We start from the raw sequence: 20,232 nt of genomic DNA, 5'->3' as shown, positions 1-20,232 counted from the left end.
ACTTGTCATAATTGTTAAACACTGCATTTTCAAAAGCTAACGGCACTCGCTTTATTTGCCAGAGTTTAATTACAAGATATTTCCTCTGTTATTACATTTTGCCAGTTTCTAATTAAACTTGTGGATTATTTTGCCAATAAGTTCATGTTCTGACCGCCTGAGTTTGTGATGTCCGTTCTGTCCAATAGGACTTTATTTAATATAACCACCTGTTATTTGCTAATTTATCTCAGTCATTGAAAGTTCCAACACTTGTTGTTATGTATACTTTAACTGTCTCGTCTAGATAATGCTATTAATATTTAAATATTTTGTTTTAAGTGAGAACTTGTGGAACGAAGCCGCTCCTTAACGCCATACAAATCATTAGCCACTCATTACTTTTGATTTCGTTAGATCGTTTTCAATTGAGAGTAATTTAGTTCGAACTTTCCCGTCCAAGTAACATGCGCTGGTAACAATAAGTTCTTAAGTTGAAACTAGAATTTTTCTATTATGTACCAGTCAAATCGAAGCTTCAACATCCCTTAACGGGAACCCCCCGGGCATTTGGACTTAACTTTTCAGTAGCTTCTATTATGCTTATGATGATGTGTATGTAAACATGGTTTAATAGACAACACCAAAGAGAACCAAGGGCCGACATGCCACGAGGCACGAGGAGGACAGATAACAGGTAATAACCAAAGAGAACCAATAACAAAGCTGACAAATTTTTAAGTCGAATTATTATCAATAAACCCCTAATATAAAAGTAGCGTTTTGTCGATGTGGATCAACTGCATGTAAGCATTACACTAGACCAATTTTCTACTCGTAAAGAAACACCGTGACGTAGAGAATATTTCAATTTAAAATAAGTAGATTTAATACCTCTGTTTTGATTGAAGCCAATTTTGTTAAATATTGGATACATCAGTAAAAGAGAAACAATTACAAAGTTGCCAAATTTTGATGTCAAATTATTAAACCTTTAATTATATAAACTTTTATTAGTATAATTGAAGTAACCATATTAGCACGCAGTCGATGTAGAACATAACTATTAATTTATATGCTACTACTGCAATGTCAGTGCCAGTCAATGCGAACTTTCAAATTTGCGTAGTTTCTAAAATGAACTTAAAGTTTTTAAAAAATATATGAGTGTAAAATATATTTGTTTCTGTCGAAATCATTTTTGTTTCTTCCTTGCTCTTGTTTCTTTTGCCTTCTGCACTGGCTTTGCACGGTTTTCCTTCTTTTTCTGAAGATGGCTGACCCAAATCTTCACTTCATTGAAGGAAAGGCAACACTTTTTAGCCAATGTGATAAGGCCGTCTTCCGCATCAATCCCCGTCTTTAAGGCCTCTTTAATAATTATAATACGGAACAAAGCTTGTGTAGGCCTTTGGTTTTAAACCAATCCGCCACGAATTCGCAATCTTTTCCTTTGAATTCATCAAAGTTTGTCTCCGCCATGATTTATCAACCCATATGGATTCAGCGGGACACGTGACATGATATCGAGGCTAAGGATCAAATTCCCCACCCGTTATGAGTGGTGATCAAATGCCCGGCCCCCGGGAAGACTAAGATGATCAAATTCCCTCCCCCCACGGGCAGGAAAAGGCGTCAAATGCCCGGGGTATGCCCGGGGGGATGTTGAAACTTCGATTTGACTGGTATATTAGTTGCACTATCCTTATTGGACTTTGTATTTCGTTGCAATCTGCTCTTCACATCGTTAAGCAATAGACGCTGGTAAAAGTCATACATAAGCGATCGCAGTTGCAAAGCTCTTTCGATAACATTTCGATTAAATTTTATGCACTTTTTCGAGAAAACAAACACTGCTGTTGGAACCAAAGCAGTCGGAGTTATTGCTGTTAATTGGTTGTCAAGTTCGGTACTAGATCCCAGTACCCAAGAGTGTAACGGCTCTTCCTTACAAGCGAGTGCCCCGATTTGTGTCTTATTAGGAGCTTAAGCAATGAGGACGGCGACCCCGAGGACAACGCATAGTAAAAAAATGAATTTATAGTTTACCTTCGAATTTCGCAACTGTCTAGATCTGTTCAGTGCGCCTATTGGTCTCAGAACTTGCTCAAGCTAAATATGTAACGCCAGCGTTCAATTCCAAATGAAAATGCAAAAAATTAGCCGCCATCGTGCGCGTTCTCCAAAATACGCAGAAGTTAGTCATTTCACGCTGTTGTTTTGCAGAGGACGGCAAAGAAATGTACAAAGATTTATAACGCACGTGCACAGCCATTGTTTTGCTCATTATACCCTTTTGTTTGGTGGACTTCTCGTTGCCGTTGCCGTGGTGATTTGCTTAAGCTCCCTCGTCGTAGTTATTAGGAAGTTTTAGCAAACCACGACGGCGACGGCGACGAGAGCGACACCAAACAAAAGGTTTAATGAGCAGAACAATGGCTTTGCACGTGCGTTTTGAATCCGCCTTGGTACATTTCTTTGCTGTCTTCTGCAAAACAACAATGTGAAATGACTAAGTTCTATGTATTTTGGAGAACGCGAACCGCATCGGCTAATTTTGGGTATTTTCTTTTGAACTGAACACTGTCGGTGCATGTTTAGCCTGAGCAAGTTTTTAGGCCGATAGGCGTACTGAACCGATATACAGAGTTGTGACATTCGAAGGTAAAATATAAATTCATTTTTTACAAGGCGTCGTCCCCATCGCCGTCGTCATTGCTAAAACTCTCTATTTCCCAGGAAAAGGACAGGTTCCTACATAAAAAGGACCAGGATGCTCGTCGGAAAGTTTGAAAAGAACCCCTAAGAGGTTCCACGATCCTGTTTTGTGGGCTTGGCTAAAATATTTTCTGCCCCTAAAAGGTAACAAAACTAAAACAACAATTTAACTGACACCGACTTTTTTCGGCGCAAAACCTTAATGGTGCTGAGGACCTCCTGAGGCTGAACACTTTAAGAGGCACCAAAACTGTTTTTTAACCCCTGAAAGGTACGACGAGCAGCCCCCCGTTCTTTACATGGGGTCCCTTCCCTCGGAAATTATCTCGTTGAGAGTCAGAGTTCACTAGTTCTAGCTCGTTTACAAAAGAAAAATCTTCCGTTATAATATACTGCTATTTTAAATAGGACTCACTGTATATAAATAGTGAATGATTTTGTAGCTCCTTGACTGAGGCGAATTCAGCGCCCATTTGTTTATTTTGTTCTGTCCTTCACTGGACATGGTGGCTTTTTCAGTTGGGCCCAGTCCACAATACGCCGGAGAAATTTGAAAATGCAGCTTTATTTCTACGGTTAGGCCTACCGTCCACACTAATTCATCACACAAACGGAGCTTTTTGAAACCGCTCTTGAAACCGGAGGAATTTGAACACGCCGGCTTTTTGTTTCCGTGTGAACAGAAAACATGTGAAAAAGGAGCTTTTCGAAAACGATGGCGTGGCGCTAATCATGTGATTTCCATGGCCTTGTTTTACTCAAACACATGCAAATCCAAACTGACTGGTGATTATTGCAATCAGCCAAAAATCGGAACATTTTAACATCTGCCAAGTGACACTAGATAATTTGTCCACTGGGTTTGTTGCAAAATAAGTTTATTTCCAGAGGAAACCTGTAAAAAGCACTGAAAACAAGAACAAACTGTCAAAACTTAAGTTCATCGCACAGAACGAAACAGAAACTTACAAGATCAGGAGCCCATCGGTGATGGGCTCCTGATAGAAGACATAACTGCCATGGAATATGGTTAGCCAAATGTTGCAAAATTCAACAACTTGGACCTTCATATTCAACAACTTATATTTATGTTCAACAACATATTTTTATATTCAACATTTTATATTTATATTCAACGATACGCATTTTCTTTCAACTTCAACCCAAATTATTTTCATTCAACAAAAATATTTGTTCAACTTCAACCAAAAATAATTTCATTCAACAAAAATATTTGTTCAACTTCAACCGAAAATAATTTCATTCAACAACAATATTTGTTCAACTTCAACCCAAATTGTTTTCATTCAACAAAAATATTTGTTCAACTTCAACCGAAAATAATTTCATTCAACAACAATATTTGTTCAACTTCAACCCAAATTGTTTTCATTCAACAAAAATATTTGTTCAACTTCAACCAAAAATAATTTCATTCAACAACAATATTTGTTCAACTTCAACCCAAATTGTTTTCATTCAACAAAAATATTTGTTCAACTTCAACCAAAAATAATTTCATTCAACAACAATATTTGTTCAACTTCAACCACAATTATTTTTATTCAACAATAAAGTTCCCGGACATTCAAAATATCGTCATTCAACAAAATTCCCCGTCCCTCCCCCCGAACTACCCCGAACGCTGTCACAAATCCCTAGTGTTTTGGGTACCCAAAACACTGAAAGCGTAAAACTGATGCAAGTGAAATCATCCACAATTCTGCTCAAAACCCATTTATCTTCTTACGACGCTTTGTCTCAATAAATTAAAGCGTTCATTAGCTTGATATAAACACAATACGTCACTGAAAATAGTCGCAATTCATAACAGACTGTCTGATCCGAGTCCGCAGTTATAACGACATATAAAACCGAATTCGCGCACTAAAGATCATTGTATGAACATGCGCTTGGTGCCTATCGACAACCCTTGAAATGCACGTTATTTAAAACGAGAAAGCCGCTTTCTAAACCTCCGATAGTGCGACGATTAAAATCAATATACGAACGAACAGCCGTCACGCAATATGTGACTTGTTTGTCGCTCTTTCCTTGACCATCCCTCCTAGTATACGTAGATTTTGCCGGCGAACAGTTCTCTGTGCCATTAAATAAGTTTTTGTTTCGGAGACAAAACCAAAATAAATATAAATAAAATATTGACAAGGCTAATCTTTGGATACAGGGAAAGTCTTAGACTTGTTTATTTCTCGCTCTTTCCTTAACCATCCCTCCTATTAGATTTTGCCATTAAAGCAGTTTTTTTCTTCGGAGACATTTCTATAAAAAATGCAAATAAAGTAGACAAGGCTAAGTCCTTTTGAACACTGGGAAAGTGGGATACCCAAATCCCTGGTGATATATGGGTATCCCTTTCCAATATACTTGTTTGTTATCGTTTCTTTAATTCAGGGTAGCCAAATCGACCGAGGATTAAAAGGCAAAGCAAATCTTTTATATCTTCATCTTATATATTCCGGCAAAATCTACGTATACTAGGAGGGATGGTCAAGGAAAGAGCGACAAACAAGTCTAAGCCAGAGTTTATTTCCGACAGGCAACACATACAGAGGTCGGTCACAGCTTGAGACCTGCATATTGCGTGACGGCCGTTCGTCCGTACATTGATTTTAATCGCCGCACTATCGGAGGTTTAGAAAGCGGCTTTCTCATTTTAAATAACGTGCATTTCAAGGGTTATCGATAGGCACCAAGCGCATGTTCATACAAGGATCTTTGGCGCGTGAATTCGGTTTTATATGTCGTTATAACTGCGGACTCGGATCAGACAGTCTGTTATGAATTGCGACTATTTTCAGTGACGTATTGTGTTTATATCAAGCTAATGAACGCTTTAATTTATTGAGACAAAGCGTCGTAAGAAGATAAATGGGTTTTGAGCAGAATTGTGGATGATTTCACTCGCATCAGTTTTACGCTTTCAGTGTTTTGGGTACCCAAAACACTAGGGATTTGTGACAGCGTTCGGGGTAGTTCGGGGGGAGGGACGGGGAATTTTGTTGAATGACGATATTTTGAATGTCCGGGAACTTTATTGTTGAATAAAAATAATTGTGGTTGAAGTTGAACAAATATTGTTGTTGAATGAAATTATTTTTGGTTGAAGTTGAACAAATATTTTTGTTGAATGAAAACAATTTGGGTTGAAGTTGAACAAATATTGTTGTTGAATGAAATTATTTTTGGTTGAAGTTGAACAAATATTTTTGTTGAATGAAAACAATTTGGGTTGAAGTTGAACAAATATTGTTGTTGAATGAAATTATTTTCGGTTGAAGTTGAACAAATATTTTTGTTGAATGAAAACAATTTGGGTTGAAGTTGAACAAATATTGTTGTTGAATGAAATTATTTTCGGTTGAAGTTGAACGAATATTTTTGTTGAATGAAATTATTTTTGGTTGAAGTTGAACAAATATTTTTGTTGAATGAAAATAATTTGGGTTGAAGTTGAAAGAAAATGCGTATCGTTGAATATAAATATAAAATGTTGAATATAAAAATATGTTGTTGAACATAAATATAAGTTGTTGAATATGAAGGTCCAAGTTGTTGAATTTTGCAACATTGGAACTCCGTTTGCGCGCTATTATCCGTGGAAGACTGGGTATAGTTATTGTTTAGGATGAGAAGGACTAGAAACTATATAAGGGAAAAAATGGCGGCCGGCTTGGTTCGTTAAATGGATGTCTAAACGGAATAGACAAGACGATTCTTCCTACCTCAGTGTTAACATTGATATGTTCAAAAGCGAAAAAATTCATCTCCTTGACGGTAAACTTGACGTTTAGACTCTACGTTTTGAGAACAAGGCGGTGCTGAGGGCTTGAGTTTAGTCGCCATGGTGAGTTACCAAACGGAAACTGTTGATAATGGAGTCTGACATACATATGTATTTGTCTATAAATTTTAAGTTGAGCTGATTGGCATTTTATCATTTTCTTGATTCGTTTTGCTGCTTTGTACTTTTTTTTTCTGCCGAAATGGAGTGAGATCTTTCAAAGATGACCCTTCATTTTGTGTCAGTGACAGTTGAAATTCAAATATGCTGTTTTTTTAGTACTTAGTCTAGTGCTAATAATCTCAACTACTTGTCTAACGTTATTATCATTATTTTCTATAATTAATACCGAAACGCATGATAAATTTGATATCAGAAAAACTAACTCTAACAAAGCCTTTTTCTACTTTCAACGTCAATGTGATCTATTTTTCAGTTAAAGTTTTTTATGTACAGGCTTAGGCTCATTGAACGTACATGTACATATACCTGTAAAGCTTAAGGTTACGTGTGTTATGTTGCTATGGTACGTTGATAAGTAATAATAATTGGACCGAATGGAGTGCAATTCAGGGAGTAATCGCGCAAGTGAAGTGCGAGGCTGATTTGAAATCACAAGCACGATTACTCCCTGAATTGTACAACACAAGGTCCAATTACTAATTAATCGTATCTATAACAAATTTAGGAACTAATAATGTCTTTTGAGAACTTCTTTTGAGCGAAAATGTCTGTAGCGCTTTTCATAAATTTTGAAAACTGCAGGAAACATCACGAAGGAAGCCATTAATCAGCGTGGGTAATTAAGGGCACAGAATTGAGCGCCGAAGACGCAAGCCGCTAGGGGGGTCTGGGGACATGCACCTTCAGAAAATTTCCAGCAGAAAATTTCCAGCTATTTCCAGCATTCTCAAATAACTATTTGTAATTTTAAGTATGGTAAAAAAACTCAGTTTTCTGAGGGCATCTTTTGGAGATCTTTTGTTGAACAAAAAACAAAAGAAACGTTTTGTTTCGCTAAATGATGAAGTCACCAAAATGTGGCATTTGTCGCTAGTTGTTCAAAGCGATACAAGTTTTATTATTCGTATAATTACGCTAATCTCTTGCTGTCGCCTTGTTAGCGCAAGCAAATAAGGTACTGAATGGGCCAGATTCGAGTTTGTTTTGTCGTGACACCGGCTCAATACGAGGTTGGTCAATTTTTTTTCCCCGGTCTATTTCTCTACTTCTTTCAAAAATCAAAACATTGTATTTAAAAAAAAAACCCTGTGCTGTTGAAGCTGCTAAAAGGATTCGCTCCAAAAGATGCCGCTTGGAAAACTGAGTTTTTCTGCATAGTATTACGTTATTTCTCAAAAATGAAGCACAGATCAACAAAAACAATTATGCAATGATGCTTTTCATGTCAAAACAAGTCAGTCTGCCAAAAATTGGCTCGATCCTGCAAAAAAATGAAAATCACCCCCAAAAAGCAATAATTTTTATATGCCCTTTTTGCACGAAATCCTTCAATTCTTTTAGTGTTCTTGGCAATTATTCTTCATTTAGCTTTAGTCTTAAGTTGATTTTTCAGGTATTTATAAATGTAACACCCTTCTAAAATTTGTTGTTACTGTAATTACTCTTGGTCTGAGAATTAAAAACTTCTGCAGAATTCAAAAGCAAGACATATACATATTAAGTTTATGCTCAGTTAACTACGCAACTGAAACTGGTTGACGTTTGTCATGTTGACTTCAGTCTAGCAAGAAACCAGGCGAGTCTGTGAAGGTGGTTGTAAGATGCCGTCCAATGAATGAAAAGGAAATAGCCCAAGGGCATCAAAGGTAGGGCTGCTCTAAGCTGTGATAAATTTGCAGGTAATTTAAGAGGCCTTCCAATAAGCCAGAACCCTGATTCTGAGAAACCTATATTGGGACCCTCTAATTTATTTTGCGTTTCCGGCTTGTTCACAGTCTCCAGCAACATATAAACTTGGAAACTTGTCTCAATTTACTAGTTTCAATCTAGTAAATTGAGATAGGCAGGTCCTTACATTTCTATGTTGCTGAAGACTGTGAACAAGCCAGCAATGTAAAATAAATTAGAGGGTCCCAATAGGTTTTCGGAATCTGGGATCTAGCTTATTTGAAGGCCGGGATTCAGGATTTTGCAGGAAAAGAGGGAAGAGATTCAGGATTTAATTTTCTGAATGAATTTCTTTAGTTTCTGAATGGAATTTACGGCTTAAAAGTTGAAATGCATTTTCAAATAACTCACTTACAAACGGAAAACATCACTGTATGCCAGTATCCATGGCAATTCTTTTTGCTTGGTAGGACTTTATAATTGTTTTCATTTAGGATTCTCAAAGAATGGTTAAATAGTGATACAAACTAAATGTGATTTTGAAAGGGAATTACTGCATTATAATGGGTGCTAGGTGCTACATGTAGGTTCTGTCGCTACGCCACTCCGACCAATATATGAATTCATATATTTTCTCTCAACTAGCTGCCAATACATAGAGAATGGGGTAGTGTTGTCTCAAAATTGCATTTACATTTATATTAACTTACAAATTCCTGCAGTTACACTGTAACTACACATTGTGATGTTTTCAGACTGCTACAGCTATACATATTCGACTAACTTATTGATTCTGACATGTCTAAATTGTGATGTTATTCTTTTTATGCTTTAAGGATAATTGAGATGAATGTTAAAAAGGGGACAATAGAAATCAGCAACCCAGCTAAGAAAGAAGAAGTGCCACGCATGTTCACTTATGATTCAGTTTACGACTGGAAGTGAGTTAGTCATTAATTAAAAGTTATGTGTTGGAAATAGGTGGATAGCCTTGTACGTGTAAAAGCCCATGAGGGTTTCTTCAGTTTCCGTCCAGAATAGTTATCCTATTTTTGTCACAATTCATACGGTTAATGATTTTTGAACATGGGTAAATACAATATGTAAACAATCAATCAATCATCTCATTCATACATATAACCCAATTTAAGGCAGCAAGGACTACACGACCACGATCTGACTTCTAAGGGCACTAGGTCCATGTATGATTAAGGGTTGAGAGGAGATGATGGGAGAAGTCTACCCTAAGTTGATGTCATTTAGCACAAGGTTTAATAGCTTGATACTAAGCACATGTACTCTGACAATGAAAGGATGTGGTCTCATTGCCGGACAGGCATATTTAATTTTTGTGCATACATTGTTCAAATACGATTCCTGAAATAACTTATTGGTTCTGCACTACAAAGCCCAGCCCTCCAGCAGCCCAATACCAATGAAAATAACTCCTTAACAAAGGAATTTGATCCTTAATTGTTGCTGCCCATCCTCACTGAACAAATAACTTTAATTTATTGCCATGTCATGCCATGTAAACTGTCAAATGTGTGCACTCAGATAAGAAGAAATGTATTGAGTGTCACCATAAATTACCCTACCATAATTATTAACATTAACAGTGAAGGTAACTTTTCTGTAGGTTAAAAATGTTATGATTTTGTCTTAATTCTGTATACATGAATGGTTTAGGTGAAATTGTCCATTGAATAGGTTATTTTAAAAGTTTGCTAAAACCTGCTATAATTTACCTGCTGTCATCTGCATTTTAACGTTGCTGTGCTTCTGATATTTATTTAGTTCAAAACAGATTGATCTCTATGATGAGACATTTAGACAGTTGGTGGATTCTGTTCTTGAAGGGTATAATGGTAGGTTTTTTTTCCTTTATTTTGATTGTGGCACAATTTATTCAATTCCCTGTCAAGGTTGTGACAAAAGCTACATCGGTGAAACGAAACAAAAATTTTCCACCTGGCTCAAAGAACATCAAAAAGCGGTTGTAAACAAACACTCGCGCAAGTCAGCTTTGGCAGAACATTGTTTACACTCTGGCCACACCATCTCCTGGGAATCTTCAAAGAGTCTACGTACAAGCACAAATTGGTGCAACAGACGTATTTTAGAAGCATGGGAAATTAACACTTACAGGAATCTGCTGAACCGTGATGATGGCATGCATTTGCCGCACAAATTTTTAAATTTAGCCCTAAGGGACAGAACATAATTAGCTTCAATTTGCCGATTTGCATAGTATAAGAACGTGCCATTTTACAAATTCCTTGTCACTTTCCCCTGATGAAGGCTGAAGTTTTAGCCGAAACATTGGGACTTTTACAGATAAAATTTTTACTAACATTTTTACATTTGTTTTAAACCAGAGTAATGTTTTTCAATCATGAATCAACCACCTGGTTACAGGACCATTTTTTTTTTTTTTTTAATAAATTAATTCGTTAAAAAAGAAAAAAAAAATCACACATACTTTTATCAGTAACAATTAATTCTTTGAGTGGCTTGGTCATACTTTTTCCAGGTGAGCATTGTTTGGTTTTCTTTCTATTGTTTAATTCAATGTTAAATTACATCTACAGTCTTGAAACTCTCCACTAGCGGCCACTCTTGTAAGCTGACAGCTCTACCTTCAGATACTTCTTTTATCAATTTTATCAATTGCCTGTTTTACCTCCTAGTCAAACTCTGTAATTTACGCATTCTTGTAAGCGGATGTGAACAATTTTTGAAAATGTAAATTGGATTTTTCTTTAGTGTAATGCCATCTTGTAAGCAGACAACCCATGAATATGTGACTCTCAAGGCAATGAAATTTGTCTCTAATTCACAATAGATCAACTTAAGTATGACCTTTGACAGTGCTCAACAGAGCAGTAGTGGGGATCAGTTATGTCAAATCTTCATTTGTTGGCGGCAAAGCAACCTGTTCGTTCAATTGACATTAGAGAGTTTAAGCATGACGTTTACGGCAGACGACAAATGGCAAAGATGACCTCTGATTTTTATTCTTTTCTTCTGATCCCTAAATAAATCACACAAAAATAGAAAAATGTCTTCTACTATTCACCACAAATACAAATATTTTCACTCTACTGTACAGATATCTAAATACAGACGGCAAAAGTTTCGTGTTTGCCGTTTGCCGTAAACGTCATGCTTAACCTCTTTAGTAAAACAAGAGTCTGAGGTGAAATTTTTTTAGTGTCACATTGTGGCCATGTTTGTCATGGTCCAAATTCCTTCTTGTTCTTGTAAGCGGATGGCTCTTGATAAACAGACACTTTTTCCAATTCTGGAGGGACTGTCCCCTTATGAGAGTGGACTAAGTGTATCAAAAGGTACAGACCTTTAATTTTTCTTGGACCTAGTACATATGTGAATGGTATGTGATAAATATTATATGGAACAAGACTTGACTGTTTTAAGGTACTTTGTGAATTTAAATGTACAGTGTATTCTTTGCTAGGTACAATATTTGCCTATGGACAAACAGGAACAGGGAAAACATTTACCATGGAAGGTAATGTCAGTTAGAATGATTTCTACATACAGTGTATTGTCAATAATTATATAAAGCATCATTTGTTAAAATAAATGTGTACAAAAGGCACTTAATGACTGGCCCCAAGGGAAACAGTGAGTTTTGTTTCCCCGAGACCCTTCAGTGAGCTTTGAGGTTTCCTGCGGGACCAGTCATTAAGTGTTTTGTTATACCTCCCAACTCAAAAATTGAAAAAACTGTAAAGAAAGATGTTTGCTTGAGGCTGGCTGGCTCACAAGTTTGTTGCAGTTTCAAGGAGCATGACCTGATCATATTTGAGTCCAACATTCAAGTTGTTGTTTCCCTAGGGAGTTGGTGAGTTTTGGCCCACAACACGTGACACAAATTCTCCTCAAATCAGAAAACATATTTGAGTTGGGAGGTATAACAATAGCTGTAATTACAGTCAAGTCTGTGGTCAAATATTGTTTTGTCTAAAAAGGCAAACAAACAAGGTCTTGAGCAGAATTCACCTTTTTGCCTCGTTTCATGTTAAACCACTTACAACTAAATAATAACACCTGTTTTTGGTTGGCTTACTGCACCTTTCAAATGTTCAGTGGCTCCTCCCTGCTTCCAACTACTGCTGAGCACTGTTTCATAATTTGTCTGAACTGTGCTCAAGGATTTGATTACCATGCGCTCGGTGGTAGTTGTAAGCTGGAGGGGCTGCCGAACATTTGATTGACAGTAGCGAAAAATGCATTTGTCGATTGAGCTTTGAATTTTAAAGTCCGCATGTTAATTGAAAGGCGCAGTAAGCCATTGTAAACAAGCAAGATACACAAGTCTTCCCTCTAGGTTGCGGATATTTTACTAGATTTGAATGGTCATTCTCTGCCATGTGAAAAAGCAAATAAAATCTTGATAAGGGAAACACAGTTGAACCTTCAATTACTGGTATGTCAAGTAGAAGATTAACCCTGAAAAAAAGAACAAACAAAAACACTTTCAAGGTCAGAGTAAAAGTCGGTAAATGTACATGTATTGTGCATCTGTGTGACTTACACTGTACTTATTTTACACAGTTTTATAACTGCACATTTTTGGGTTACTATCATAGGACCACCATCTAAGCAAGCACAAAGCACTAGGCAGTTGTGTGTGATTCACAATTATACATATAAAGCCAGTTCCACTAATTTGTTGTCAAACACTCTGCCTTAAAAACAAAATTGACAGCTGGTAACTTATTAGTGATTAAAATTTACAATTTTAGTTTCTTTATTCTTGTTGCTTCACAGGTGTACGGACAGACCCTGTTTTAAGAGGAGTGATACCCAATTCCTTTGAACATATCTTTACACACATAGCTAGGACAGAGAATCAGCAATATTTAGTCAGAGCTTCTTATCTTGAAATTTATCAGGTACACTGTACTACAGCTATCTTGTAGCTGTTCCAGATACATTGTAAAAGAGAAGTGTGTGTAAGGTAAAAAACCTGACCAGCTGACATGCTAACTGATACTGCAAATTAATTGTATGACTAACTAACTTATATTACATGTGCCTTGTTGATCCTTTTGAAATGTCTCCCCAGAAGGAACTTTTTTTTCCATGATCCTGATAACATAATTAGTACATGTATGTTGAGATCCTCCTGTGCAATCCCATGTAAGATCCTATGCAAGATCCTCTTTTTATCTGTAGGGTCCTGTCTAAGATCCTGCACAATCCACGAACTAAACATCATAATTTATAGCGTAATACAGCCCTACACCTCCTACCAGATCCTTTAGGGTTTCAACTACGCTTGGCACCTTTCCTTTATCCTACTTTTGAAAACAATACATGCATTTTATATCTAATACATGTAAGTTTCTTCTTCTTCTTTCACTTTTCTTATAATAAACTACATAGTAACAAGGTGTACATGTACATGGCAATAAATGATGCACAATGATTTTTGGCATTTTCAGGAGGATATCAGAGACTTACTGTCAAAAGATCAGAGTAAAAGACTGGAACTTAAGGAAAGACCAGACACTGGCGTTTATGTCAAGGTAATTAATAAATAATTGTTGTTAATGCTATTAGCCAAATAAATGTTACTGTTCTTCCCTCAATAGATCTGATGGCCTCTTGATCAAAAGGCTCGGGTTTGTCAGCCCTGGCCGGGGACATTGTGTTGTGTTCTTTGGCATTAGAATTACTCTCACAATGCCTCTCACCACCCCGGTGTATATATGCATGCAAATGGTAACAACAGAGTGTCATGTTGGAAGGAGACGGGTGGGGGGTGTGGGGTGTACGTAATAGACTAGCATCTCAACCACGGGGTTGTCATTATGGGCCATAACCTGTAACATTGGTTACGACTGAGTTTGTTTGATAGGCCCTTGATGTTACAGGTGAAATTGACTTCTGTTGATACAATTCACCCACAAAGCAACAAGTTTGTTATGGGTGTGAAGATCAAGGTGACAGGTGACTCAAATCTTAATGACAGCCCTGATCTGGTTGGGAGCAGAAATACTCACTGTTGTGCTGCGGAAACCAGTGGTAAGGGCCACACAGATTGACTACAGCGTTTGAATATATACTGTAAGCATACATTTAATCAACTTTTTAACTGACCTAATTGAGTAACATTAACAATTAAGGAATCAATTTAAACCTGAGATGTTCAGTTAACACCATGTGTATGACAGCATTTGGAATACAGAGAAACCTGTATTAAGCAGACCCCATATTAAGCAGACACCCTCTATTAAGCAGACACCAGCTTGAGTCCCAAAATTTTCTTCCCACATTTATATTAAAATAAACCTGCATTCAGGGGACACCCCTGTTAAGTGGATGCAGACACCAATATTAAGTCATTTTGTTGCACAAAACCTGTAATAAGCGCACACTTCGAGGGCATTTTACCTCTGAACGTTCAGCTGAGACTCCTTTAACATTGTTTAGCAATATCGTTTTAAATCTAAGTGATTATTCCAGATTGATGCATTGACTGACTGGACATTGTGCTATGAGCAGTCTTTGATCTTACACTGTGTTACACTGAGTTACAAAAGGGTTAATAATTCACTATTATTGCACAATATATAAGAACCTGCTTAGAGCAGACACCCTGTATTAAGCAGACACTAGTGAGAGTCCCATGGGTGTCCGCTTAATACAGGTTTAACTGTAGACATACGTGAAGCATGACAGTGATGTAACAATGTTGTAAAGTTCTGTAATGTCCTAGTGAAGTGACTTGAGGAATGTGGGAACAAAATAATACATTGAATCACAGTGCAGAATGCATCTCAAAGCAAACTCCATTCCACTTTATCAAGAGGACAACAAATAGACAAGTTTATTTCTTACTTTTTATAAATGGATGCAAAATTTAGAAATAAATAAACAAATAAATAAATAAATAAATAAATAAATAAATGAACAAACACTTAAAAATGTTATTATTTGTGTTGTGCTTCTTGTAGGATCTTCAGTCCTTTGTTTGTAAAAGTGTAAAAGAGATTGAACATGTCATGAATGTTGGCAATCAGAACCGAGCAGTGGGGTAAGTGTTGTTACACATGTTATAACCCAGCTTACAATTCTGACCAATCCTGCCCCACTACTCTCTTCTCCTTCACCCCCACCCCCCAGACAATGTTGAGTGTCAGGATCAAAAATGTCTCATAAATCCTCTACAGTTTAAGGACTGCATTTCAACCTTTGTGTAGGCTGATTCTATGAGTGTAAGATATTAGTTACTTGCAATTTCCACATGTGAAAGGCGTGAAATGGGGCAGTGCCCCAGACACTATTGGCTAGGATTTTAGAATGAACTCATGTACTGGGTAAAGTACATGTAGCATTATTGATGATACATGTGAAAGGATTTATGTATCCATGCAATGTGCTACATTGTATGAAATGGAGATGACTACGACTCTTTTACACGTATTGCTTGCCTATGATTGTGTTGTTTGTGTATGAATACTACAACGGTTTTTTTTTTTTTTTTTTCCCATAAGGGCAACCAATATGAACGAACACTCGTCAAGGTCCCATGCTATCTTCATCATCACTATCGAATGCAGTCAGGTATCTCAAAATTCCATCTACATTAACTTTTAGAAAACAGTGCTAAGAAAATACGCGCGCTGATTGGTTAAAAATCGTGTTTCTATTAATCGATGAGATAATGAATTCGAGTCAACTATCACGTATAGAAATCGAGAGCGAGTAATCTAATTGTTTTAGTATAAATCTATTACTCGTTCAAAACTTTATCCAAGTCCTCTTGACAGAGGGTTCCCAATAGGTTTGGTGGGATGCGGGATTTGGCTTTTTTTCGCCGTGATATTTGGGATTTAAGCTGAAAACAGGGGCGGGAAGCGGGAATTGCAGTTAGGAGCGGGAGCAGGATTTCGTGTTTTTATGGGGTTGGGATGCGGGATTTGCAAGGGGAACAGAACGGGATACGGGATTTCAATTCTTACATGACCTTATAAATTGTTATTGACCAGCGCAAAAACCCCAAGCTGGCAGAAACGAACCGTATAGCTGTGTCAGGTTTCAAGTAACGAATAGCAACCGCTCTGTACCCTGTCAGGTTCTTTCAAACGTGTCGTCCATTTTCGACATTTTCGATGTTTGCGTCTGTAACCTTGACCTCCCGATCCTTTCTAGTTTTTCTAGTCTTTCGACCTTTTCCAAAGCGCTTGGCTTGTTTTGGCCAGGATGGCCACACCGGATGGCGGTGATAGTGATTTACCGAACGAAGTATGCGACATTGCGAATTGCGTCACCATATATTAGACCATAATACGAAAAGGATGTGCGAGCAGGAATGCCCTCATTCGGAAAGAAAAGTTCTGAGCCCAGTTTTCAAGTAAAGTGAAGACGCTGAAAGCTTTGAAAGAAACTGTCAAGTGTGTTTACGGGCCATCTCTTGAATATGGGAATGAACGATCTTTTTCTTTCACTGATACATGGACAAAAGGAAACAAAACAGTAAACCGTTTACAGGAAGAAACGTTATAATCATTTGTGCTTACGTATCTGCTACCCATTGAATTCTTTTGTGATCTTGTATGCAATATCTTGTTTTAAAAAGCTTGTGTCAATAATTAAATTAATTATTAATTTAAAAAATGAATACTTAACCCAGAAACGTCCTGGAAAAGTAGGCGGGAGCGGGATTTCCAAGCAAAAAAGGGCGGGATGGTGGGATTAACAGGAAAAAATGGGCGGGAAAGCGGGATCTGAGAACCCTATTGTGGACCCTCTTGACAGACACTTCGAAAACGCCATGAAGCGTCCGTTATTTTGTTAGCAAGGGCACACTGCTAGACTACTGACTATCTATCACAGAATAGATAGTGAGTGGCGTAGCCAATCAGAGAACGGAATTCGTGATAGAACTCTAGTAGATTTATACTAAAACTCGATAGAAACACGGTACATGTTTTCTATTTCGTAAATGTAACATTACAACTACAGTCGAACCTCTGGTTGCGACCACCTCTCCCCGGCAACCAGTCTTCCAAAATACCAATAGTTTCCAAGTCAAATCACCATATTCGGAACCTCTTGTTAGCGATCACCTTTCGTAAGTGACTGCGACCACTTTAAGAGCTAAAAGTTTGAAACAAAATTAATTGAAAACGGAACTTTTCGAAACGACGATGTCACGGTAATCAATACATGTGATTTTTCTGCCCCAGTCTTCCTCAAACACAAATCCAAAATTGTGGCTGAAATGGCGGGAACAACAAGTGGGTGGCCACGTGGGTCCAGCTAGACCCATATTAGCGTGTGCTGAAAGGTGCACTGAATTGAACGTTTCTGCCGCCGGTGATATTGTTGTGTTTTCAAATTTCTCCGTCGAAGTGTGGACAGAAAACATTTTATCTGTTTTCTAATGTGGACGGCAAACGTTTGATGGGTTTTCAGAGTGAAAATGCCATTTTCAGATTTTTCCAGAGTAGTACGGACGAGATCCAAGTAAACTGTAAGAAGTGTTTTCCATCATAAGTGACGACCGCACTACCAATAATTACAAAATAGGAGTAAATGGCTTGATATGTCCGAACAGGTGATAAAAGGGAAAACAGAGACTGTTAACTGTTGAATATTACGGAATTCTGTTGCAGCCTGGTGCAGATGGTGAGAGTCACATTCGGGTTGGTAAACTGAACATGGTGGACTTAGCTGGGAGTGAAAGGCAGGCCAAGACTGGTGCTACGGTAAGTTCTGCTCTTACTTACAACGGTGTGATAAATTAATTCATCAAAACTATAACATTTTTATTTTCATTTTGGGCGACGTTTCGTTAACGAATAGAAAAGTGCTGTTATGGTTGAATCCCACTGTACCCCGACGCTAAGAAAACAACGGCATAGGCATGAAATCTTTCTACTACCAACTGCTGTTAGTGTGTTAAGTTCCTTCTGTGCTGTTATTGTGTAGCTGGCGTTTTCTTGTCTTTTCATGGTAGGGAGAGAGACTCAAGGAAGCTACTAAAATCAACCTATCACTTTCTGCACTCGGTAACGTGATATCTGCGTTGGTAAGTAAACCGCCGAGTGAATTCTGTTTGTAGATTGAAGTAAAGGATATGAGTCAGTTCCAGATGTCAAAGAAAACAAACAAACAAACAAACATGAAGAAACTTAAACCAATAATAATAACAGCAGCAACAGCATCAAGACAAACAAACCAAACTAACAAACAACAAACAAGCAAAACAAAATGGACCTGCTTTCAATATGGAGTGAACTTCAGTGTAATAGATGAACGTTGTCTCTATTAGAAAGCGATAGTTAACCGTTAATTTTATTTATCCTGTCAAAAGTTAATTTTATGCAAAGAATTTAAATAAGCGGTCCTTACTGTTTTGAACACCACTTTTAAACGCACAAGAGAGAAAGAATTATGAATTAGTATTTTGAAGATATTTTGGGGAATGGTCAGGGATGTTCGGTTCTGTACGATTAGTCTGAGTAGGCCTGTTAGATATTGTTTTGAAATTGTCTATCCGTACGCTTTAAGTAAATGGTCTATCTTAAGCGATCACTTAACTTACTGCTTTCTTGTTTAGGTGGATGGCAAGAGTACTCATATTCCTTACAGAGATTCCAAGCTAACAAGATTGCTACAAGGTGAATTGAATGATAAATGCATTCTTAACGATGAAAAAAGTCATTAACAAGAATTGCCAAATTCGGGGATGTTTGCTAAATATACAAGTATTATCAGTCGCGGCAATAATGTATATTTGTTTTGTTTTTGTTTCGTATTGTTTTGTTTGTTTTTTCTTTGCCGACGAAATTTCGTCTTTCTCTGTTGTGAGCAGATTCTCTGGGAGGTAACGCAAGGACGGTTATGGTGGCCAACATAGTAAGTGTTCTGTTCTTTTTCTCATAATGGCTGGTTTGCAGTGTCACTCCATCAAAGATAAAAATCGTAACCATTCAATAAATGAAGTCAAGAAACTGGGATATGATAGATGACTGATTTATAAACAACCTCGCCAAGATTTAGGTTCGTGCAGTTTTTCATTCGCGCGTTATACGGAAAAGTGTTTCACTCAAGTTTATGGAGCTTTATATGGAATCGCCATGTTTGTACCCCTCGGAGAGACACAAACATGGCGGCCGTAAAGTAACAGAAACATCGGTCCTTGGGTTTTGCCAATGAAATGAAATGTTATTACTCTAGAGCTCTGACACATTGAAATTAACACTTCTTATAGAGCAAGAACTGTTTAGTTACTGAAAACTTGAGCAATAACTCATCTTTTGACCTAGTCAAGAGTCTTCTCGGGCCGCCATTTTAATGTCAGGCAACGCATAAACTTGGAAATTCAGACGTGCTCTATTACATACTGAGGAACCCTGTCGGACTTAAACGTGGCAAAACGTCAAGTTATTAGAGGGTCCTACATCTAATGAAACGAAAACTACACAAGGATTGGTAATTTCTTATTTTGGAAAATGATGACGTCACATTCGTCTTAATCACAGTCCGCCATGTTGGATTCAACGTCACCATTTTTCGCATGAAAGCGAGGCCACGCGTGTCGAAACATCATGGCTGAGTCAGCGAGTACTTTGATTTCTTCAGAGTTTTGGTACTGCAATTTGGTGGACATACCGACAACAATATTTACCTGTGACAGTGACAGTGTATATTGGCTCGGGGAAGTCTACAACAGCAGGAGAGGATGACAGTTCCGGTTGGACCTCCACAGAACTTTCCTCACCAGAGGCTTGGCCGAAAGTTGATGCTATGGATTAAAATGAAAAACATAAAAATACTTCTGATTATTTTACGATTTTAACCAAGGAATGTTTAAAGAGATACCGACAACAATATTT

At 37.5% G+C, this 20,232-nt stretch overlaps 1 protein-coding gene across 1 annotated transcript in view; it reads left to right on the top strand.

The window, feature by feature from the left end:
* Positions 1 to 6,301: 6,301 nt before the first annotated feature.
* Positions 6,302 to 20,232, top strand: part of LOC145500458 (kinesin-II 95 kDa subunit-like) — a 31,197-nt gene continuing 17,266 nt past the window's right edge. Inside the window, exons 1-13 of the mRNA XM_081479972.1 lie at positions 6,302 to 6,565; positions 8,246 to 8,331; positions 9,190 to 9,294; positions 10,151 to 10,221; positions 11,832 to 11,885; positions 13,151 to 13,275; positions 13,828 to 13,911; positions 15,343 to 15,422; positions 15,883 to 15,952; positions 18,007 to 18,099; positions 18,351 to 18,422; positions 18,954 to 19,014; positions 19,209 to 19,252. Of these exons, the coding sequence (XP_081336098.1) occupies positions 6,563 to 6,565; positions 8,246 to 8,331; positions 9,190 to 9,294; positions 10,151 to 10,221; positions 11,832 to 11,885; positions 13,151 to 13,275; positions 13,828 to 13,911; positions 15,343 to 15,422; positions 15,883 to 15,952; positions 18,007 to 18,099; positions 18,351 to 18,422; positions 18,954 to 19,014; positions 19,209 to 19,252 (948 nt within the window). The 5' untranslated portion in view covers positions 6,302 to 6,562. The remainder of the gene's footprint in view (positions 6,566 to 8,245; positions 8,332 to 9,189; positions 9,295 to 10,150; positions 10,222 to 11,831; positions 11,886 to 13,150; positions 13,276 to 13,827; positions 13,912 to 15,342; positions 15,423 to 15,882; positions 15,953 to 18,006; positions 18,100 to 18,350; positions 18,423 to 18,953; positions 19,015 to 19,208; positions 19,253 to 20,232) is intronic.

The sequence above is a fragment of the Orbicella franksi genome, chromosome 10 (genome assembly GCF_964199315.1).
Source record: "Orbicella franksi chromosome 10, jaOrbFran1.1, whole genome shotgun sequence".
NCBI classification, from domain to species: Eukaryota; Metazoa; Cnidaria; class Anthozoa; order Scleractinia; family Merulinidae; genus Orbicella; species Orbicella franksi.
This window is presented reverse-complemented; position numbering and strand designations above follow the sequence as displayed.